General features: G+C 36.4%; 1 protein-coding gene across 4 annotated transcripts; it reads left to right on the forward strand.

The window, feature by feature from the left end:
• The first annotated feature begins 3,485 nt into the window (after positions 1 to 3,485).
• LOC128610339 (basement membrane-specific heparan sulfate proteoglycan core protein-like) lies at positions 3,486 to 24,142 on the forward strand. Of its 4 annotated transcripts, none has more exons than XM_053629589.1 (19): positions 3,486 to 3,949; positions 5,436 to 5,518; positions 7,934 to 8,046; positions 9,129 to 9,161; positions 9,385 to 9,651; positions 12,858 to 13,127; positions 13,298 to 13,567; positions 14,004 to 14,282; positions 17,458 to 17,733; positions 17,853 to 18,191; positions 18,738 to 19,004; positions 20,148 to 20,396; positions 20,497 to 20,604; positions 20,739 to 20,792; positions 20,884 to 20,925; positions 21,028 to 21,096; positions 22,097 to 22,174; positions 22,420 to 22,479; positions 22,602 to 24,142. In XM_053629589.1, the coding sequence occupies exons 3-19, from the start codon at positions 8,016 to 8,018 to the stop codon at positions 22,607 to 22,609; spliced, it is 2,700 nt and encodes an 899-aa protein (XP_053485564.1). In that variant the 5' UTR covers positions 3,486 to 3,949; positions 5,436 to 5,518; positions 7,934 to 8,015; the 3' UTR covers positions 22,610 to 24,142. The 4 variants fall into 4 exon arrangements, with proteins under 4 accessions (XP_053485564.1, XP_053485565.1, XP_053485563.1 ...); XM_053629590.1 differs by having other exon boundaries at positions 23,206 to 24,142; XM_053629588.1 differs by having other exon boundaries at positions 23,439 to 24,142.
• The last annotated feature ends 293 nt before the right edge of the window (positions 24,143 to 24,435 follow it).

Raw genomic sequence — 24,435 nt, forward strand, 5'->3', positions numbered from 1 at the left:
TTTTATTTTTATTTTTTATTATTTTTTAAATAATGTGGGGTTGGCATTTTAGGGGTTAGTTAAATGCTCACAGGAGAGGTGGGTCTTTAGCTGTTTTTTTGAAAAATTCTGTGATTTCTGTATTTCTGAGATTTTGGATGAAAGCTTTAATTCTCATCTTGCCTTTTTTAATGGCGTGATTTCTATTCCTGATGTATTTGTAATACTCATATGCATTTATTTGTTTACTATTTAAGCTTTACTTTGTATTATTTATGTTGTTGTTGTTTTAGCTATATGACTTTTACTTTGTTTAAATTGAATATTAATTTTAAAATGATTATTTTTAATTAAATACCCATTTATTTAATTTAGCATTTACTCAGGGATAAATATGCAATGTGTTTTGATACAGTGTAATATTTGTAATTAAATGGAATAATTCGTATCTTGTAATATTTTATGAAGTAAATACATGGGCAGATAAGTTTTGGAGTGAAGTGTGGTTTAGTTCTGATACATTTTAATATTTTAATAAAAACCATAAGTCTGTAAGTTTTATTTTGTATTTATTTATTTATTTTAATAATGTGGAGGTTGGCATTTTAGGGGTTAGTTAAGTGCTCACAGGAGAGCTGGGTCTTTAGCTGTTTTTTGAAAAATTCTGTGATTTCGGATGAAAGCTTTAATTCTCATCATGCATTATGTTTTTTTTTGTTTTTTTTTTTTTAATGGAGTGATTTCTATCCGTGATGTATTTGTAATACTCATATGCATTTATTTTTTAATATTTAAGCTTTACTTTGTATTATTTGAATTTAATATAATTGAGCTGTGTGACTTTAACCAGTGAGAAACGAGGAAATGTTGTCCTTTACATTCTCAGAAAAGCCAAAATTAAAACAGTCACAAATGCATGTTTCTGTGGCATGTGCCAGGGTTTTCAGCACAAACACTAACAGAACTCAATGAAATGACCTAATAACGAAAGATTAACCGAGTCATTTCAGCCTCTACAGCATCTTATATTAACTTATGTCACATTACTTTCTGCCTCAGAAATGCATCTGATCACAGAGAGCGCAGAATGGAAATAACTTGAAATATGTTCATATCATCCACAGGCAGTAAGTAGAATTAATCAGAAACTGAAGCCCAGTAATATAAAAGCTTCAAGTACAGTGCTGTGTTCACCTAAACTGGATATTTTATCTGCTAGTCTGTTGAAAATTGTTAACAGTAATCAAGACACAAAAAGGAGGAAAATTCTGAGACTCAGTGGAGGTTCAGTGCCACTGCGGCCTCCAGCAGCACCAGGAATCTGTGGAACTGTCACAAATTCCCCCTCAGTGCACAGCGTGTGTCCTGCAGTGAGTGCTGCTGTGCTTTTGTTTATGATTTACTTTTGTTTCAGTTTTTAGTTCAGTCTTTACACTTTTCTCATTGTTGGTCTTTTCCCTAATGTGCACATCTGTTCTAAGTTTATCCCATGATTTGTTTGTATTTTTATACCCTGATGATTCTCACCTTCCTTGAAATCTTGTAGGGTTTACTAGTGCAGTAGTGAACCTTAGTTTCCTGTTCCTGTGTAAATCTGTTTTTTGTCTGTCTTGTGTATGCTTTTTTATTTGGATTATGGATCTGCTTACTTTGACATTGCCTTCCTGTACTTTGACCTCTGTTTGGAATTATGTTGAAGATTATTGGTTGTCCCTTAACAAAGAACACAGAGTTTACTCACTTGTGTCCTGTCTCATCAGAAAAAGACAGATAACACACACAGACAGCAACATTCACACCATCAGACTGTGAATGAAACAATATATTTGCTCCCTTAGAGAAAGTTTAAAATTCATGTGTCTCATTTTAGGCCTTTTATTAACAGCTCTAACAGTAAAACTGACTATCTGTCATGATGGAGTCCATGGATGGATACGAATGCAAATGGAGAACAGGAACAAAGACTCAGAGAAACAGACATGAGGACAGGAAAAAAAAAAGAATACCAACCAGAAACTAGGCAAATTATATAAACAAGGCTAGAAATACTTAAACTATCAAAAAGACTATGCATAGTACAAACACCTTCAAATGAAAGTAAAGAGATAAATATAATGCTCCAGCAACAAAGGAGTGAAAACCGGGAACTAACAGGATAACTAATCAAGAAAAACAACAAACAGGTGAGCAAGGTAAAACAGGAAATGTGGGAGACAACAGAAGAAGAAGTTCTGCACAGACAGTCAGGGTGCTCTCTAATGGCCCTGGATGGAACTTCCCCTGCAGACCATGATATAATCTGCTTAAACCTTAAAAGACTTGTTACTGAAAAAAACAAAGCATGTGGAATTTTAAATATTTGTTAGATAGAATACAGTGATGAATTTAAGATGCACAACACATCTCCTCATGTTTATGGCTCCCTATGATTAATAATGAACATTTTCATTTCATTTCCCAGAAAAAGTGGCTTGTAGACTCTTGAGAATGTCAAAAAAAGATCTCATACAGGTGATTCCAACTTTCTCTGAAAGGAGCACATGTACACTGCTGCTTAGGTGATACTTTGAACTTTAATCCATTAGTTCAAGAACTGTGTACACCTGAAACTAGAATATATTTAGGTAAATATGGCAGTTCTACTGTGGAGTTGGAATTGCAGCCCAACTTAGACTCATGAATCATTTATATGTGTACATGAAGATTTTGAGTACATTTAAAATGTGCTTATTGACCAACATCACTTAAGCATTTTTTGGATAACATTTAATTTTACATTATCTTAAGATAATACCTTTTTCTCTCTCTTTTATGAGGTGATAGAGACGTCTAAAGCAAGATATATCCCTATAGTGATTGACACAGTAAGTCTCAAGTTCCAGCTGTTGAACAGATGGGATTTTCTTATTTCTTTTTCATTATTATTTTATTTATTTAATACAAGCAGGTAATACAACACAAACACACACACCTCTACACACATCAGACTGGTCAGTTATCATGACAGTTTAATAATTAATGTTGTTGTTAATCATTGACATGGGTTAACATAAGATAACGTTAGCTTGTGAGTAATTCGGAACATAGAAGCTCAACGAAGAAATCACTGCACATTTATGCTTTAATAGTTACTGAAAATTGATACAAATATAGTCCCTGCTGCTGTCTGTCCCACTTAAACCAATTCAATTAAATTTTTTATGGGATTTTGGTTAAAAGCCTGAAATAAGGCCCGTGGTGAACAAAATATTTTCACGTTTTATTCTATGACATAAATACACCAGTAGTACCACACTCAGGATTTTTAAAAAGATTTAACATGTATTTAAAAAGGCGGTTGCTAACAATTTGCTAACAATGACTAAAGACATTGTCAGGGACATTAAACATCATCACGCCGAACAGGAAAAAAACTTTGCAGATAAACTGGTTCAGGTGTGCAGCACACAATTCCCAAAAAATGTGGATGAAGATTCATCCACAGAATAAATCTATATTATGGAAAATGTTTTTAAATCAAGTTTAGAAAAGTCCACTCAAGCTTGGTGGTGGTGACGTTGAAGTCAAGCGGCCGTAGTGTAGTTAGTTTAGAGCATATTGTTAGGTTTTTGTTTTCTGGCGATTGTATTAGGCTTCAAGCTTCATAAAACGTTGTGTTGATTTGTGAAAAGTATCTTGATGGACAAAACGCGTTAGTATTGTAAAGTTTTGTTGATCACAGAGATTATTTTCTGCGATAATCCAAAAACCTATGGGAAAATCCTATTGGGTTTTTTGTGGAGGGAACAAGAGTGATGCTAACTTCCGGGTTCGAGTACGACATGACGTCATCCCAGCGCCACTCTATTGAGCGCTACATGGACCACGTGACTGCGTGGCGGCGAGATCAAAGAGTGTCGCCACTCTTTTCAACACACAGAGAGAGAGAGAGAGAGAGAAAGAGAAAGCTCGGATTTTTTCTTCACGACTGGTAAATAAGGTGTCGTTGTCCATCTGCAGTTATGAGTAATTCCTATTTTTTTGCCGTTTCATGTGTTGTTTTTTAGTGGAATCACATTGTTGCTGTATTTTGTTTAGTATATTTTCAGTGGTTTTGTTTGGATGTATGTTGCACTCGTGTTTTTTTCTCCCTGTAATAATTTGAATCGGACGAACCCGTACATTTCCGGTATGAAGGCAGATTTATGTGTGTTTAGATGTTAGTGTAGTTCTGTTTAAATTGTAATTGTGTTTGTTTTTGGCGGACTGGGCCTCTATTATGTAGCGGAGCTCCTCGTCGTCATGGTTACGGCAGAATTCCTGCTTCCAGTTTCGTTTTGAGTTGTTCTGCGGTTTCCAGTTCTCTCTGCATCTTGTATTTCTCATAGACTGGGAGGTTTGGGTTGTTGGTGTTATTGTGGTTTGTTAACGGTGTTTTTATTTATTTATTTATTTATTTATTATTAGTTCGACTGTCTTGTTTTATGAGTATTTCTGTTTATTTGTTTTTTTTCCCCTTCTGTTTAGTAACCATCATATGAACTGAAGTGACCTCGATGCAGTCTGTATTGGTTCTGTTTCTGTTGGCATTGTGTCCCATCTCTGAACCCCTGCATGACTTACATTTATTTTCTGTCTGTTGTAGGAGCTGAAGGTTGGAGTTGGATCTATTGGTGCTGTTTTTTCCTTTCACTTGTGCTGTGTTGTTCTCTCAATAATGTGTGTGTGTGTGTGTGTGTGTGTGTGTGTGTGTTTGTTTGTGTGGTGTAACTCCTTGCTTGGTGGGCTGATCGTGTCCATCCTTAACCTACTCCCTGTGGGTAAATCTCAGCTCCTCCATTAGGAAGTTTAATGATTATTTCTGATGTTCAGAAGGCTTGGACCATATATTATAATTACACTTAATGTGTGACTATCAGTGACTCGTCTTCATGGTTTGTTTCACTGATCCATTTTTAAAAATGTATTTATCTTGTGGGTTGAAATAAATAAAGCTTTATATTTTTGTATATCTAGGTCTCCTGCCTTTCACTACCTGTGTTGCTCTTTTTGTGATCCTATTTAGAGTTAGAAAATTTTCCCAGGGTGGCGTAGTTGTTGCTTTCTATTTAGCACTTAATCTATTCCATTTGCCCCCGATGCCACACGATGAAAAACCCCATCTCTTTACACCTGTTACTGTCACTTATCTCATGACCATATTTGACATGGGTTTGTAGAGTTTCACAAAATTAGGAAACATCCAGGACAACCTTCTCAAATTGCAAGTGTTTATTGACTGCTGAAGAATCAACATGGGGAAACTCGTATTCCTTCCTGAAGTCCTTGTAAATGTAACAAGATCCATGTTCTTGTCTCTCTATCTTCAGATAAAGCCCACGAACCACCCATGTTCATATCACTTGTTTCTCCTCTTATCCTTAATAAGATATCCATCCATCCATCCATCCATCTTCTTCCGCTCACTTCTTTTTCAGGGTCACGGGGAACCTGAAGCCTATCCCAGGAAGCATCGGGCACAAGGCCGGGTACACCCTGGACAGGGTCTTAATAAGATATGGTAAGAATTAATGAGTGTGTGTCGTTCTACTGGTGGTGCATCAACCGGCCTAACTCCTCAGTTAGAAAGAGCAGCAGCTGAACTCCAGATGACATTGAATTGCTTTATTTCTTATTCCACTGCCAAATTAACTATTTAGTGTTGTACACTTGATGGAGATATTTGTGGTTTCTACAACAATGAAAATGACTTCCGGGGCGCCTCCAGATTGCAGACCCAGTGCTTCTCTGCTTCTCTGTTTGTTTGTTTGTGTTTGTCTAAATTGTTTTCGTTACGTCTAAGTTGCATATGTGCTTGATCACTTGCTCAAATGAGAATGGAGTTTGCTGGAAAATCTGTATTCACGTGCATTTTGATATTCTCCTTAATTTTGGAAAACCTTTCGTCACCTGGAGAGAAAGGTGTGGGCACACCTGTGAGGATTTAATCTCGGGAATTTTTACTGTCACTAAGAGAACACCGGCACTCGGAAACACCTGCAATGCTAGACGGACATTTTCTATCCACATTAGAAGTAGTAGTTCAGTGGTTAAGACGTTGGACTTCTGATCAGATGGTCGTGAGTTCAAATCCCAGCACTGCCAAGCTGCCACTGTTGGGCCCTTGAGCAAGGCCCTTAATCCCCAACTGCTCAGTTGTATAAATGAGATAATTGTAAGTTGCTCTGGATAAGGGCATCTGCCAAATGGATGCATGTTTAGCTCGTATTAATGTTAATAAAGCCACAGGCCCTGATGGCTTGAGAGGGAAGATTTTAAAAGCTTGTGGAAATCAACTCAAATGGTCCCTTACACAGTTATTTCAGATATTATTTAATGATCACAGAGTACCACATATGTGGAAAATATCTATGATAATACCTATCTCTAAAACATCAGGGGAAACACTACCTGAAAATTTTAGACCAGTTGCATTGACTTCTGTCTTGGAAAAATGTATGGAAAGAATTTGTAAGTAAACATGTTATTTCTTCAGTGAGTAAGAGTTTAGATCCATTGCAGTTTGCATATCGACCATACAGGGGGACAGAACATGCCACAGTTACTTTAACTGATTTTACTGTAAAGCATGTCCAGGACTCTAAACCTTATGCACCGGCATTTTTTATTGACTTCACCTCAGCCTTTAATACAATGCAGGTTCATTTGCTTCTATCATGTCTGTATAATGTGAATATAAATTCCGCTTTGGTACATTGGATCAAAGATTTCCTCACAGATAGACCACAGGGAGTTATAATGAATGGCATATTTTCAAATGAATTGGTTTTAAATACAGGGGCACCACAGGGTTGTGTGTTGTCACCACTCTTATTCTCCATATATACCAATGAGCTACAAATTAAGAGTAATACAGCTGGTCTGTTTAAGTATGCTGATGATATGGTTATGGTGCAACTTTGTTCTAAAAATCAAGTAATGAGCGAGCAAACATCTTAAAAATGTGGTTGTTCTTGAAGACTGGTGAAAACTGAGTGACCTGCACATAAATGTAGGGAAAACAAAAGAGATGATTTTCAATGTTAATTCTGGTGAACAACATGTGTTAGGGAAACTAAAGATAAAGGATCAGGTTGTTGAGATTGTGGAAAGTTTTAATTATTTGGGAACTTATTTGGATACAAGGTTTAATTTTTGTGAGAATCTAGACAATATTTTAAGGAAAGCAAGTCAAAGGTTATTTCTTATGTGTAAACTTAAGATTTTTGAGCCAGTGGAGGGAGATGAAGAGGGGTGTGACATGGGTTCTCTTGGGCTGGTTGAAGACGAGGCGTGCTGCTGCATTCTGAATCATCTGAAGGGGTTTGATGGAGCTGGCCAGGAGGCCCGAGAGTAGTGAGTTGCATTAGTCCAGTTTTGAGATAACAAGAGCCTGGACTAAATTATCCAATATTACATATCTGTAAGTGCCAAAAGTATGTGAACCTTTGCTTTCAGTATCTGGTGTGACCCCCTTCTGCAGCAATAACTGCAACTAAACATTTCTGGTAACCATTGATCAGTCCTGCACATCGGCTTGGAGGAATTTTAGCCCGTTCCTCAGTATAGAACAGCTTCAACTCTGGGATGTTGGTGGGTTTCCTAACATGAACTGTTTGCTTCAGGTCCTTTCACAACACAACATTTCTATTGGATTAAGGTCAGGATTTTGACTTGGCCATTCCAAAACATTAACTTTATTCTTTAATCATTAACCATGGTTAAACCATCTTTAACCATTCTTTGGTAGAACGACTTGTGTGTTTAGGGCTATGTGGAGAGATGTCTTAGACCATTGCTATAATGTACATAATGCACATTATGTGTGGTGAAAATATGTTGCATGTCATGAATCCTAATAATTGTCTAAAGCATGATTTTCCGCCTGAATTCTCTCTCTCTCTCTCTCTCTCTCTCTCTCTCTCTCTCTCTGAAGTCTGATTGGTGTTTAAGAACACAGGGAGTGTTGAGGCTTTAACACAGACACTTCTCATTCAGTCAGTCATCAGTGTGACAGGATGGAGCTCCGTCCACTCTGTGTGTTTCTCTGTGAGTAAATGTTCTCTGTGTGTCTTCATTACAGTGATTGGTAGTGAATTAAGTTTTGAATTAACAAGCTGAGAGTCCTGTAATCAGGTTCTGTGGGATTATTTGATTAGTCTGTAGTTAAGGTTTGATACTGAATTTAGCATGAACTGTGAACTATGAACTGTGAACTGCATTCTGCTTTGTTGTGGTGTGTTTACATTCGACCCAATTTATTTTATGAGTAAAATATTAAATATTCATTAAACAAACACTGTTTTCAGCAATTGCATCCTGGTGTCTCTCACGTGTGCAGAACATTAAAGCTGATCATTTTAACTGCTGTTACACATTGGTAGTCCATATTTGTTTAAGATATTACATTTTATACTTTATTCTAAATTTGTTTGGAGATAGTTTCTGTACTCTATCATCTGTAAAGAAAGTGGAGAAAGTTGCTCTTCTAGATATATTATAAAATGCTGCAGGGCTTAACATTTAGCAGGAGACATAAATGAAGAGACATTTATATTACTAGAGACATTGCACTGTGTTCAACAAAAGAACAGAACAGATACTGCTTTGAATAAATCTATTTGTCGATTTAAGATCATTATAGCATATCGAGTGTGAACTCATACTAACAGGTACAGATAGATTAGAATTTTTATACAAATTCAGCTCTGAAGGACACATTGGTGCAGGCTGTGATACTAAGCAGAGGTTTATATTAAAGTTTCACACCCTTCAGTTTTTCTAACTTCAAGTGTGAAAAAGCAGACACTGATAAAGGGGAGCAACTGGTTATATCTGCTATAAGTGATAAGAACTAACTTGAAAAGTTAGAAAAGTACAGCATGTAGTTCATTAATAAAATTATTTATTGCAATTGCTGGTAAATTGCTGAGATATACTGTAAGAATAATCGAACACTCCAGAACAGGAAGTAATAGGAAAATAAACTATTTTGGTATGGTAAGAGTAAACCTGCTTCTCACTGGGCCACATCATACCACCCTGTTCTTCATTATTTTCCTCTAACTGCACACCCCCAAGTGTTTACCCCTTTTTTAAATCGTCCTTTCTGTTTCCCTCTGAACATTTAGTGCTGACTGGACTCATTCACTGTACACAAACAGGTGATTTATGTACATTTCATTTATTGAATTATTTAAATTTGCCTTCAATATGCATGCACAAATCAGTCTGTTCAGTTAATGGATGATTAAGACAAGTGGTTAAAATTAGTAAAATAGTAAGTGACACATGCATTCTTAATTTGAGTCGAGGGGAATGTAATGTAATGTTTCTAATGTGTCAAAGACTGTGTAAATCAGAGATTTAATTATTGGGGTCTTATAGGAGTGCTAAAGGCCACACTCAGAGTGCAGTCTGGTGGGACACAAGTATTCAGAGGAGAGACTGTCACCCTTAAGTGTGATATAGAGGGAGGAGAAGACAAGTGGACTTATAGCTGGTACAAGAATGGAGCTGAAAATCCTACTATAAAGCAAAGTGAAAACACCTTTGAGGTGAGCGATGAGGCTACATTTACCTGCATGGGAAACCGTATTGGAGGTGACCCACAGAGCACAGAAATGAGCGATCCTGTTACACTGTCTGTGTCAGGTGAGTGTCTTCATCTTTATGTCTTGAGAACATTAAACTTTACTCAGTTTCATATTCATACAGTTTCGGTGAGACCTGAGACTGTTTTGTTCTTTATCTATAGCATGTTAACATGGTTTATTTAAACAGTTGTAATATAACTGGGTGTTTTTCAGTGAACACAGAATTACATTTTACTGGTGTAATACCATTAGTTATACCATTAAAATATGTATAAAATATTATACCATTGAAATATCTTACTGAATAGGAACAGAAAATTATGTCACCAATCATAAATGCAGTGTTCATTAACATCATTAAAAATGGTGTTGGGTTTGTTGTGTAGCTCGCTGCTGTTCAGTTGTCATGAATTCCCGCTATCAGTGAGAGCACTGCTTTCTCTGGTTTAGTCTTATGTGTGTTTTTGTTTTGGTTCCAGTCCTGTCTCTGCTCCTGTCTTGTCATTGTTTGGTTCCCTTAATGTGTTCACCTGTTCCGTGTTGCACATTTTATAAGTTCACATTTATAATCCCCTGTTTCTTTGTCTCATCCCAAAGTCTCATTAGTTGTTATAATGTTGTTGTTCAATGACGGTTGATCATGATATTAGATGGGAGGCTAAAATATAAAATTTGTCAATAGCTTGACAATGAAAGTATTTGGACTGCGCAGTTACAGTGGGGGAAATATGTATTGAACGCATTAACATTTTTTTTAGTAAATATATTTCCAATGAGGTTATTCACATGAAATTTTCACCAGACATCAGTATTAACTCAAAAAATCTGCAAATATAAAGAATTCGCAACATTAAAGTCCATAAATAAAGTTATGTGAAATAAAGTGGAATGACACAGGAAAAATTATTGAACACACTAAGAAAAGCAGTTCTTCCGAGGCAAGGCAAAGAACCAGTTGAAGTCCGTATGTAGTTAGAAAGTAATTATACCTCCTATCTGTGCAAATTAATCTCAGCTGGGTTAGTAAATTGATGGTCTATAAAAAGGCTTTTCGTTACCAAGGTGTCACACAAGAAACATCTCATGATGGGTAAAAGCAAAGAGCGCTCCCAAGACCTTCACAACCTTATTGTTGTGAAACTTATTGATGGAATCGGATACAGACGTATTTCAAAACTTCTGAATCTTCCAATAAGCACCATTGGGGCCATTATGCACAAGTGGAAGCAGCATCACTCCGTCATCAAACGGCCACACACAGGAGCTCCTTGCAAGATTTCTGACCAGGGAGTCAGAAGAATAGTCAGAAGAGTAGCCCAAGAGCCAAGGACCACTCGGAAAGAGCTCCAGAAACACTTGGAGGCAGCAAGTACCACCGTCACAGAGAAAACAATAGGCAATGCACTCCACTGCTCACACTCACCCTGAAAGACTCCATTACTAAAGAAAAGTCATGTCGAAACTAGTTTAAAGTTGGCTACAACTCATTTGGACAAGCCTATGAAATTCTGGGAGAGTGTAGACGAGACGAGAGCAAAATTGAACATTTTGGCTGTCATACTACACACCATGTTTGGGGAAGAAATGGCACTGCACATCACCCTAAAAACACTATACCAACAGTGAAGTTTGGAGGTGGAAGCATCATGGTGTGGGGCTGTTTTTCATTGCATGGTACTGGCAGACTTCATATAATTGAAGGAACGATGAATGGAGCCCTTTACCGGGAGATTCTTGAGAAGAATCTGCTGCCATCCACCAGGATGATGAAGATGAGACGTGGGTGGACCTTCCAGCAGGACAACGATCCAAAGCATACAGCAAAGGAAACTCAATTGGTTTCAGAGAAAATAATCAAGGTGTTAGAATGGCCCAGTCAATCACCTGACTTGAATCCAAATGAACAAGATTTAAAAACAACATGTTTAGAAGAACGGCCAAAATCACACCTGAATACTGCGACCCATTAATTTCTTCATACAGGAAGCGTCTTGAAGCCGTCATTACAAACAAAGGCTTCTCCACTAAGTATTAAATAAATTTCAGTTAGCGTATATTTCCGGATTTCTTGAGTTAATACTGATGTCTGGTGAAAATTTCATGTGACTAACCTCATTGGAAATATATTTACTTAAAAAAATATTGACGCGTCCAATACTTATTTTACCCACTGTATACCACCAGGCCTCATTAATGGCATAATAAGAATGATGAGGTGTAAATGTATGTTGAGGGGCAGACATGCAGTGATGAGTACAAGCATGTGTACATCAGAATTATTGTTTTCTAACACTATATTTTCTTTTTTTTATTAAATAGACCTGTTAAAACTGTGATTAAATTATACTCAGTCTGTTATTTCTAGTATTATTGTGTATCTTTTACATTTAGTTTCTTGTTCCCTTGCTGTCACTCAGTGTTCCTAAAGATGAATATTCAGGAAAACAGGACAGCAAACACACTGTAACTCAGACATGAATCAGTAGTGAAAAAGATCTAAATGACCAGAACAGTAACTTGATTAATTTTAGGTTTGAGTCAGTTTTCCTAACTGTGATCTACATCACTCACTGTATCAGGTGTGTGTGTGTGTGTGTGTGTGTGTGTGTGTGTGTGTGTGTGTGTGTGTGTGTGTCAATGTATGTTATTACTTACATATATAAAAGTTATAACTAGTTTCAGATTTTGTTCCAGATTTTATCATATGTATAACGCAGTCTCATTATAATGATTTTACAGCTCTTTTTTTTCTATTTTCTTTTAATTTTAACTTTCCTATTTTAAAGTAACTGATTCATTTGATTTGTAAAGAATCACTACAACTTATTAGTTATTCTGATTGGTGTGACAATTTTCCTCAGCTATTATTTAAATTGTTAGAAAATAATTGACATTTAAGAGGAAACACATTCTTCTTCACCTAATAGTCAAGCTGATTCTACTGCCAAAGTTTCACTGCTGTGCTTTTACAGTAAAGAGTTATATGATTTAATGACATTAAAAAAGACACTAATGTGTGCAGCGTGGTTCAGAATTTGAGAAACGATTTATAAAACATCATGTGGAAAAGCACAGTGTCAATACAGTGACCTTTAAACTTCAGGTCAATGATTAATTTTCATTTTTGTAGAGAATGTACTGGATATAAACTCACTGTAAACTTTACAATAAACACTGTATATAATTGCTTAATTAGACACAAAGATAAAACTACTGCTTATGTTGTAAAGGTAAAATTGGCTCTTCATCATTTCATATCAACAGAAAAACCCAAACCGACTGTGAGTGTAAATCCTCAGAGCTCCGTCTACACTGGAGACAGAGTTACTCTGACCTGTAATCTGCTGTCTACTGGATGGACTTTTCTCTGGTGCAAAGATTATCAGAAATCAAATCCCCTGTCTCCTGGAACCAGAAACACCAACACACTCAGTGTAACAGTCACTAATGAAGGAGAAACACAGTACTACTGTAAAGCACAGAGGGGAAACTACGACTCAGAGATCAGTGATCCAGCCACAATTACAGTGAGAGGTACGTCATGTTTTCTACTTTTTCACTACTGATTTAAAATTAGGAAAACTGTGAAAACCATATTATTTATTCATTGTTTAAAGAAGTATTATATTTGTGTAATTATGTAACTATATTACATGTTTAATTGATTCTGTATGTGTTTAAAATGTTGTGCTATGTTTCTATAGCGAGACCAAAGCCTGCAGTGAAAGTACAGCCAGCTAAGCGTGTGTTCATTGGGGAAACCGTCACTCTCACATGTGAGATACAGACTGGAGAATCCTGGCGTTACCTCTGGTATAGAAATAATGAAGAACTCAGTGATGCTGCAGGAAAGAAAACATACACAATCTCTAAGGTTAAAACCTCTGATAAAGGTGATTATACATGTAATGGAACACAGTCATCAGACCCTAAATACACACTGACCAGTGATGCTGTTACACTGACTGTGTCAGGTGAGTGTGTTTTATCTCACATATTGTTTATTCCATTAACAGTGAAAAGTGTAGAGGTGTATTTTGTATAGAACACAGTATGCTAGATGATCTAACGCTGTCAGTGAACTCACTTTAATAAACTCTGACTGCAAATCACAGTAACTTATTATAATAAAATTTGTAATAAAAGATGCAGGAATGAAGTGTTTAAATGTTTGAAGAAAAAAAGTTGTTTGGTCTAATCTTCTCATTTTAGTAATTAATTCCATTTTTAGTCAATATGATTATTTTAACTTTCTATGCTACACGGAAACAAGTAATAAAATAAAAAGATACATAGGGCTAATTATTGTTTAGTTGAAACTACAATCATCACAGAGACATTAATAACATGTTTTACTCTGTAGAAGTGATTAGTGTAATAAAGACTTTCTGTACGTTTCATTTCTAACAGAAAATCCTAAACCTGAACTCACATCAGATCTTAAAGGAGATGTACTGACAGGAAACTCAGTGACTCTGTCCTGTACATTGAAGCCACAGTCTGCTGGATGGAAGTTTTGCTGGATCAAAACCACACAGAGCACTGAGACTGAGACTGAGACTAAAACACAGTACTACACCATCAGATCAGTTAGTGTCTCTGATGGAGGTCAGTACAGGTGCAGAGCTGGAAGAGGAAATCCAGTCTACTACACAGACTACAGTGATGCACTCTGGGTAAATGTTACTGGTGAGTATGTGACGGCACTGGACAGAACATGTTAACAGCACAGCTTAGTAGTAACACAGCATAAGTTATATCTACACAACTACATACAAAGAAAACAAAATAGAGTTTCTCAGCATCAGTATGGTTGAGTCGAGACCTCTCTGAGTGTGAAGGAATGCAGAAGAGAGTCAAAGTTTTGTTAATGATGGTGCAGAATCTGAAAGGCTGAAAAAGATTTCTGTGTTCTGCATTCTGCATACTCCAATGTACAAGTACACTTTTCAGTATACTCAATATACAATATACTTAATTATTCTATATTGCACAACAATTAGTCACCATTTCATTTTCCTATTAGATGTCATATCACAGCAAACCAGTGACTACATTTCACATACTGCACTGTGGCCTACAAACATGGCCGCCATGGATTGCAGTTCCCAGAACACACACACACACACACACACACACACACACACACACACACACAGGACACTCACACTCATTCTAATCACGCACACCTGCATCCAATTCACAGCACTCAGAACCACGCTATAAAAGAGACTTTTTGAACTCTATGACCGACAGCTCCAGCATGAGACCCACGAGGCGGTCTCAATCCCAGAGTTCCAGCATAAAGTCAAGTTCTTGCTAGAGGTCGAAGAGGTGACCTCCCAAGCCAAGTTCCTGTCCGAGGTTGAAGAGACGACCTCTCAAACCAAGTTCCTGTCTGAGGTCAAAGAGATGACCTCTCAAACCAAGTTTCTGTCTGAAGTCGAAGAGATAACCTCTCAAACCAAGTTCCTGTCCAAGTTCGAAAAGCGGACCTCTCAAGTCCAGTTTCTGTCCAAGGTCGACGAGACGGCCTCTCACACCAGGTTCCTGTTCGAGGTCGACGAGGCAACCCCCACATCAAGTTCCAGCTAAAGGTCGATGAGGTAACCTCTCACGCCAAATTCCAGTCTGAGATCGACGATATGACCTTCCACACCGCGTTCCAGTCTGAGACCGACATTACGACCAACCAAGTTATGCTCATGCCAGAGTCTGTTAACATGACCAACGAAGTTCTCTCTATAGCTGAAACCTATGTCACGACCAACCAGGTTCTGCTCACGCCTGAAGCCGACGTCATGACCAACCAAGTTCTGCTCACACCCAAGTCTGCTCACACGGACAACCAAGTTCTCCTCATGCCTGAGACTGACGACACGATCAACTTAGTTCTCCTCATGCCTGACTGACGACAGTGCCAACCAAGCTCTGCGTACACCAGAGTCTGCTGACACACCCAACCAAGTTCAGCCTGCAAAGTCAATGGAGAATCTCGCTCAGACTCTCTGCATGACTGAGGATGCCACTCAGCATCCCTATACAGTTGAGGATGCCACTCAGCCACCCTGTTCTACTGAGGAATTTTCTCCACCTTCCGTTGCAGCCAAGAGCTCCGCTTTGGTTCCCTACTCTGCCGTGTATGCCACTACGACAAGATTCTATATGGACGTCGCTCTATTTTCCCATGCCACTGAGGACGTCGCTCCGCCTTCCTGCTCCGCCGAGGACGTCGCACCACATTCCTGCTCCGCCAAGGATGTCGCACCGCCTTCTTGCTCCACTGAGGACGTCGCACCGCCTTCCTGCTCCGCCGAGGACATCGCTCCACCTTCCTGCTCCGCCGAGGACGTCGCACCGCCTTCCTGCTCCACTGAGGAAGTCACTCCACACTCAAGAAAGGCCAACGAGACGGCCCACCAATTCAAGCCGCCATCTTAAACTACTCAGGACAAACAAGGGACTCATGAACAACTATCACAACACATAAACACAGTCGTGGATCATCCAGGTAACGACACACAGTATTAAGAATCAAGCGTATGTAAACTTTTGAACGGAGTCATTTTTGATAAATTTAGCTATTGTCTTGTGGACATCTGTTCTGTGAAATAGCTTATTCAGGACCAAATAAAAAGCAACATGGGATTTTTATGATCAATCTTATTTTGTTAAAAGTATTTTGCAGATTCTGCATGGGGTATGTAAACTTCCAACCACAAGTGTATGTTCTCTATATGTCTTTTCTTTACAAAATGTAAATATATTTGTTTGACTTATTTTGTTATTTGTTAATAAATATTCATATTATATTCATATTGTATGAATTAATATTGTTAATTTTGTATTTCTTAATTGTTTATAAAGTCCTTGATGTTTTTAAGTGGTTGAATTTATTGGTTTGTGTGAGTTTTGTTTTTTGTCTTTAAATATACTGTAAATATATTTACTGTTATTTTGTTGTTTTTAAAAGTGTGTTAATAAATGTTCATATTGTAGTGTATTTGTTAATGTTCAATAAAAGCCCTTAATCTTATTAAATGGTTGAATTTGTGTTTCCCTGCTAAAATGAAGTACGTTTAGCAGTTTCTGGGCCACATCTGTCCCGGGGACCAATCCGACTCTCAGCCAGATCTGTCTTACAGTGTCTGGGCCGGACCCGGGCCACATAAACAATATGTCAATTTACAGTGTCTGGGCTGGATCTGGGCCGGAGGAAATTGTATTTGTCGGTTTTCAGTGTGTGGGCCAGCTTTGTGCTAGGGACATGAATTTCACTGACCTGTATAGAGTATAATGCTTCATTTAACCTCCTGACATATGCATTGAGTAATGAGGAGTAAATACAGTAAGTGTATTTCCTAGTTATTGTCGCTTAGCTTTAGTGAAATGCAGCAAAATGCATATGACCTTATCTTTAATGCACTACACTTAGTTTAATCTCTTATTTTGCTGACTTCACACTGAAAACTCACTTTTTTAGCTCTTTTAATTTCTGTACTTAACAAAAAGAAATAAATTATTACTAACAAAAATTGTAATATGATAATATTTAATATAATTAACATACATTCAAATATTAACACACTTTATTAGTTCTGAAATTTGCAAAGACTTTATTTAGTTTAAATAAGAAATTTGAGTATTTTGGAGGAAGTGAGGAAGTTTACTTGTGCATCATCATTTCAGTTGTTCAGTTGTTATTAAATGATGGTTCAGTAGACATATCCTGAAAAGGTACAGATGATTATGTGCACTGAATGTGGTTATCTTAAATCAGAATTCCATCTACAAATGTTGCTTCTGATTTAATAATAGTGCTGAGATCTAATCTATGTATTATATCAGTGTAATTTTCTTACAGAGAGTCCTAAACCTGTGGTGACCATAAAGCCTCATAAACATGTGTTCAGAGGAGAGACTGTGACTCTCAGATGTGAAATACAGGGAGGAGGAGACACTGAGTGGACATACGACTGGTATAAGAATTATTACACACTCTACATATTCCACACAACACAGGAGTTCGGCTTCAGATCAGTTAGAAATGATGACAGTGGTAAATACACCTGCAGAGGGAGGAGAAACAGTGACTCTCAGAGATCAGAGATCAGTGATGCTGTTACACTCACTGTATCAGGTGAGTGTGTGAGTTTGTTTTATCTTATCATTAATTATATGTAACAAGATTACCACTCTGTATGATTTTATTTTATTATTTATTTATTAATTTATTTATTCACATTTGTTGTCCATCAGATGCAGCAGAGGCAGTAGTGAGTGTGTCTCCACTGTGCTGGCTGACTGAAGGAGACTCAGTGACTCTAAGCTGTGAGGTTAAACACTCCTCTACAGGCTGGACATTCAGCTGGTACACAGAGGTTCCCTCCAGAAACGGCTTAATTAAAATGACAGGCAGTCGTGGCAATGTCTTGTATGGTTCAAAGCTTCTCTCAGACAGCAGCAGAGGATCTGGAGGCTCCTACACTCTCAGTCCTGTTACTGTGAAACACACAGGAGTTTATATGTGCAGAGCAGAGAGAGGAGAATCAGTCTTTCACACACGGTTCAGCAACCTACAGCCACTGTGGATCACTGGTGAGGAAATAAATCAACAACAATGATGTGTGTGTGTTTGTGTGTGTAGGGGGAATGGAGGGACAGCAGATAAATAAATTGGTAGCACAAAAATTAGAAACTTTTACAGTTGTGTAATCATTATTATCTGATAATGTTTCATGAGCATTTTATAAACTCCATTAATGACCAGTGAATTACTAAAATCTAATTACTTGATGATTTATAAACACGTCTCAACATAATGTATATTGTTAATAAATAGTGAGCATTAACTCTTAAACTGACAGTTTATTATTCAGTTACTCATCCTACACCGTGTTCAGTAACTACTAGGAAAGGTGTGTAGTTACTAAATCTGAACTCACTGCTGTTTTCTCAGACTTTAAAGGATTAACACTGTATGACACTCGTGTATTTTTTTTGTTTTTAATTTTTTTTTACATTAAATTTCTTTGAAGATAAGACAAGTACACACTTCCTAAGCATTCTTATATATTGCTTTATTTGCCACACTCATGTTTAATCTGTTCTGTTCACAACCATAATATATAATGTGTGTTTCAGGTGCATCTCCTCGAGTGTCTCTGATCATCAATCCCAGCAGAACTCAACACTTTACTGCTGACTCTCTCTCACTGAGCTGTGAGGACCAGAGTGACTCTACTGGATGGACAGTGAGAAGATACACACACAGTGAGGCAGTGTCTGATTGTTCATCAGTTTCAGGATCTACATGTAACATCAGCTCCCTCTCTACATCACACACTGGAGTTTACTGGTGTCAGTCTGAATCTGGAAGACGCAGTAATCCTGTCAACATCACAGTGCACAGTGAGTCTTCAATGTTCTCATCAGTAATACTTTAATATACATACCTGGACCTAACATTTACAAAAAAAAACAATTCTAAAGTGTTGTAAAGAAATGAACTGATATTCTCTCTGCATCACTCTGCATTGGTTAACATAACTGCATAATTGTACATTTACATAATCTTAATGCATGATGAAAACTTTAATGTATAAACTACGCTCATAGTTAGTTCTTAAGTTACTTCCATGTTCTTTAAGATTGATGATGTTACTTGTGTTGCAGGCAGGATAGCACTATTAGCTACAAAACCTAAACATGTTCTATATATCTAACTGGTTTAATGTGAATGTTACTATTCATAATATTCAATCTAGAACTTAACTCCAGTTCATTTATGAATGCAACATGAGCTTTGAGTGACTTAGAATTGAAAAAATAAAAAAATAAAAATCAAATAAATGAAAAAAAAAAAAATCAGCACTGAACCACAAGCAAAATAGAGTACTAGAAAAATATAGGTAAGGGAAGTTGGAGCCTGGGGGTCAAATTAATGCTGCATTGCATATTAAATAAGAAGTTATATGGAGTTGCCAACCATATAACAGGTGATTCCCTACAATGCAGTTTGTCATAGATTTCTAGGCCTATTGATCTGTTTCAGTCACATAACCTCTTTCTCGTAGCTCTCATAATTATGACCAAAATTTATGATTCATTATAAAGAGAAATAAATGTTTGTGGTGACATTATTTATTAGCTAAAGCTAGCCAGTGAACTGTGTATCCTAGGTAGATATGTAGATGTGGCAAGAAGATATTTATTAATCATAAAACCCACGAGTAAAGCAACAAACAACAATATTAAACATAAAACCATCTGCACATCAAATAATTAATTTAGCTCACACATAGCTATAGCCACCAACTTACCTGATAGAAAGTGCTCCTTATAGAGAATGGAATGTTTTAGAATGGAGAAAAATCGAATGTCATTATTTTTGCCTGCTATTGTCACATCTTCTACAATCTTTTGGTCATAAATATAGCAGTGTGGTCATACAGTAATGCCACATGAAACAGCTAGATAGAGGTCTGAATGTTAGAATTATACCTGTATTTTAGACACTGTGTGTTTTCAGTGTTGTCTTTCTCTTCTCTACAGATGGTGATGTGATCCTGGAGGGTCCTGTCCATCCTGTAACTGAGGGACATCCTCTGACTTTACGCTGTTTACATCGCAACTCAAGTATCTCAGACTTTGGTGTTAATTTCTATAAAAATGATTCAGTTCTCCAGTCCCAGACTACAGGAGAGATGACCGTCAGTACTGTCTCAAAGTCAGATGAAGGTTTCTACCACTGTAAACACCCAGAGAGAGGAGAGTCACCGAAAAGCTGGGTTTCAGTCAGAGGTGAGGAAACAATGTCTTCTTATTTGAATTAGAGTTGTAATAAGATAAAATTTCAGTATTCAGTGTTTAAATGAATATATGGGTTCCCTTCTTTCTCTAGCTTCAGATTCTGGATCTACTGGTGTAATTATTGGACTGAGGTTTGCCTTCGTGTGTGTCATCTTAATGATCGTACTGATCCTGCTGCTGCACTTCAAGAAGAAAAAAGGTTTGATGATCAGGTCTTTGTCCATGGCACATAGGAAAAATTTTGAAAAAAAAAAAAGTTTCATGTTTCACCATATATACTTATGTGTAAGAGCAATGTTTTAACCTGTATCACTGCTATACTCTGTTGAGAAGGTGTGGAATATCAGACTCCTTCTACAGTAAATCAGGACACCAATCAGCCTGCAGGTCCGTCTGCAGTAACAATAAACACACCAGATTTTGTTTTTGACATTAGTTAACCTTTTCCTCTAAAGTCTTTATTGTTTCTGTTTAAAAGATGGTGATAACATCTACGAAAATGCTGATATCAGGACCACAGGTAAAGTATATCTAAATTTTTGCTCCTAAATGTGAGATAGATTTGGCAACACAACATTGCAAGAGCTTCTGTTTCTGTAACGACAATTTTATTCTCTTCTAGATGATTCTGCAGCTGGAACCAGCAATATGATCCACTCACAGGATGTCCACAGAAACAAGACACAAAATGGTAAGATACTGCATGAAACTAATGTCAAATCTTTGCCTTTGGTGTTTGATGATAATGTAAAATAATTTCTGGACCATTTTCCTCAAAAATAAATGACCAAGTAGAATATTTATGTCTACATTTGTTTAATGGGGTTCTCTTTATCTATCTCTTATTTAGGACTTTTGTGAAAATCTGATGATATTTATGCAGAAACATAAAATGTTCTAAAGGTTTCACAAACTTTCAATCAACACAGTATATAAACCCTATTACTTTCAAAATAACAATGTCTTTCCCAAATCAGGGAAACGTTGTTTATAGTTGTAAATATTGTTATGTAGTTGAGGGCCTTGCTCAAGGGCCCAACAGTGGCAGCTTGGCAGTGCTTGGGTTTGAACTCATAATCTTCTGATCAGTAGCCAAGTGAACCACTGAGCTACCACTGCACTAATTGGTTATGCATAGTTTATTAATGAGCAGAGCATTTGAAGATGAAAAGTAGAATAAACAATTATTATTATTAATGTATTGCCTCACAATCACACTAAATCAACTGGAAACAGATTTTGTTAAAACCATTCATTTAGTTCATGTTGTTGTTGTTATTGTTGTTGTTGTTTTGTGTGTGTGTGTGTGTGTGTGTGTGTGTGTGTGTTTTAAAGGAAAATTCAGTAACTAGTTTAGCAATATTAGATAATCCAGTACCACCAGCATTAGGATTACTGCAAGATACAATCTACTGGAATAGAAACCAGAGGTTATGCTTTGCTCAAATGTTTATTAACACACCTGCAAAGTTCTGGGAAAAATCTTATAGACAGATAGATTAAAGATTAACACAGAGTGCTTCATAATGAATCATGGAGGTAGTGCCATGGAGAAGGCCTGTAGGGTAGCTAGTGGAATTGTATTTTTATTTTATTTGTTATACAGCATCATATATTTTAGAGTTTGCTTAGTGATTCTGATACAAACATAAAGAATGGGAAAATAAATTTGTGTTTATAATCTTTTATAGATGCTGCTGCTGGACTGAGTGATGTGACTTATGCTGATATTGAACTGAAAAACCAAAAGAAGCCAAAGAGAAAACAAGGTGGGACTAAATTCTTTCAATTTATAGACCACTGTTTTACATTTCATTTAACCCTTAAACCCTTTAATTATTTGCCAGTTATTCAACCTAAAGCATCGTATTCAATAACTGCTACGAATCATTCAGTAACTAAAATGAAAATAACAGAAGGTAATAGAGTGTAATGTAGTTATGGAAGTTTAAGGGGTTAATAGAATGTGTGTTTTATCTTAGCGGATGCTAAATCAGTGACTGTTTCCCATTAGGAAAGAGCAGTGAGGGAGCTGACACTGTTTACTCAGAACTGAAGCAGAACACAGATAAAGGTAAGATGAGCTTAAAGCGTATACACAATCTCTCCACATAACAGTATTGCTTCAGCAAATGAGATATTTCTACTACATTTACACTCTTAAAATAACTCTAATAACTCTTAATGCTCTTGTAGAGATTTAGAAATGTGCAAACAGATGAAGGCACAGCAATACAAATCACCCAGAGAATAGGCAAGGATTAATAGCCTGGAAGTCAGAACTGGGACATAAGTACCATAAAGACGCTGGATTTAAGAAATTACTTGGTAGTATTTCAACAATCCTTTCAGTATTATCACCATTTGCAATTGTTCAAACAAATAACTGTGTATTTGGCTGGGCATCACAACAGGGGTTTCAAAGGGAAGAGAAAAAGTCCTGTGAGGCCCTCTAGTGGCTGGTTGCAGTGCAATTTAGACCAGTTCAGTTTAGCTTTCAGTTTAATTCTGCTCTTAAAAAAAAAAAAACTATTTTAGTTTTAAACACAGAATCAAAATTGATTTACTGGCTGGATTCCAACATTGCACTTGAATATACTTGGTAATCAATGGGGCAATTATCAACGTATGCACATGAGTACAAAGAAAATCAGTGTTAATGAAAAAATTGGCTAAATTTTTAGTTCAGTTTGGCCTTCAGAAATATTTACACATAACCATAGTAAATGTTTGATAAATGGCACCCAATAATAGTTATATCATTAATAACTAAATGATATAAGATGTCATTTTTGTGTAGGTCCATGAAGAAAGTCTAAAGTCTCCAATCAGGACTTGTTGAAACAGCTAAAGAACATATTTACATATTTATACACATATTAGGGGGCACATTGTAGTGTCTGGAAAGCTTGGGGGGGGGTTTTTCTTGTTTTTTTTGCTTAATACAAAACTATGCATTGTACCAACTCCTGATATGAATGTTAAAGGAGGAACAGGGAGCCATTTTAAAATTATATTTCCTATTGTTCACAGTGGGTCAGAATTGGCTTTATCCAGGTTAAATTAAGTTTCCAGTTTTCATTCACTGGATCAGTATAATTTATAAGCTGGCAGTGTGGATTACTAAGTGTTCACTCGTATATTGTAATACTGATCTTAATGACAAATAAAACATGAATAAAAAGTATATATTGTTTCACAGTAAAAACTAGATTTTTCTTACATATTTCTGTCAACGTTTAATTTCTTATTGTATGTGAATTATTTTATTGAAGTTAAGATTCATTCATGTTTTTTTGTTTATTTACTCATTTATGCTATTTACCTATTAGTGGATTGTAAACAAATTGCATTTGTCAGTTTAGGAATAATCAGATATTTTGTCTTCACTGCTTTAAACAGTCAATGATGCAGTATTGTCTTTGAGTGAGCGGTCCGTGGTCTTTTGGCACATGGACTGATATTGTGTCTAATTTTATACCTTTAATCTTTTTTAGTTTAGTGCCTCTATAATATGTAAATTAATATTTTTTAAAATAATTATATAATACTATGTATATTTTATCCTAAAAAAAGTAAAGTAATAGATGTCATCATTTTGAGTAAGATAATGTACTTTCTTTTGTTTTTCTCTGGTTTATTGATTTCATCCAGCAGGATGTGTTAAGTGTTACAGGAACAAAAGAAATATAAGTCTGTATACATGCTGTGTGAAGAGCTTTGAATAAAAATTACTTTTAGCAAAATCATATTATGGAATTTTTATGATTGTGTTTTGCATCTTTCATTATTCTGTTCTCATGTATTATTATTATTATTATTATTATTATTATTATTATTATTATTATTATTATTATTATTAAGTATTATATTCCAAACTATATATTTAGTATATATTAGTGGTGAATATTATAATATTTTGTCTGGCCTCCATGATTTTTAAGAACAACACCAACTCTTCTGGACATGGAGTGAACAAGTTGGTGACATACTGCCACGTCTATCTTTCTCCATTCTTGGAGAATGAGCT

Source organism: Ictalurus furcatus, chromosome 7 (genome assembly GCF_023375685.1).
Source record: "Ictalurus furcatus strain D&B chromosome 7, Billie_1.0, whole genome shotgun sequence".
NCBI lineage: Eukaryota > Metazoa > Chordata > Actinopteri > Siluriformes > Ictaluridae > Ictalurus > Ictalurus furcatus.

What these genes read in the sequence shown, in the direction of transcription:
- LOC128610339 (XM_053629586.1), top strand. Translation starts at nt 8,016, where the DNA reads ATGGAGCTCCGTCCACTCTGTGTGTTTCTCT. An exon ending in TGTTACACTGACTGTGTCAG is followed by an intron (nt 13,568 to 14,003) that starts GTGAGTGTGTTT and finishes CATTTCTAACAG; the next exon opens with AAAATCCTAAACCTGAACTC. An exon ending in GCACTTCAAGAAGAAAAAAG is followed by an intron (nt 20,605 to 20,738) that starts GTTTGATGATCA and finishes TCTGTTGAGAAG; the next exon opens with GTGTGGAATATCAGACTCCT.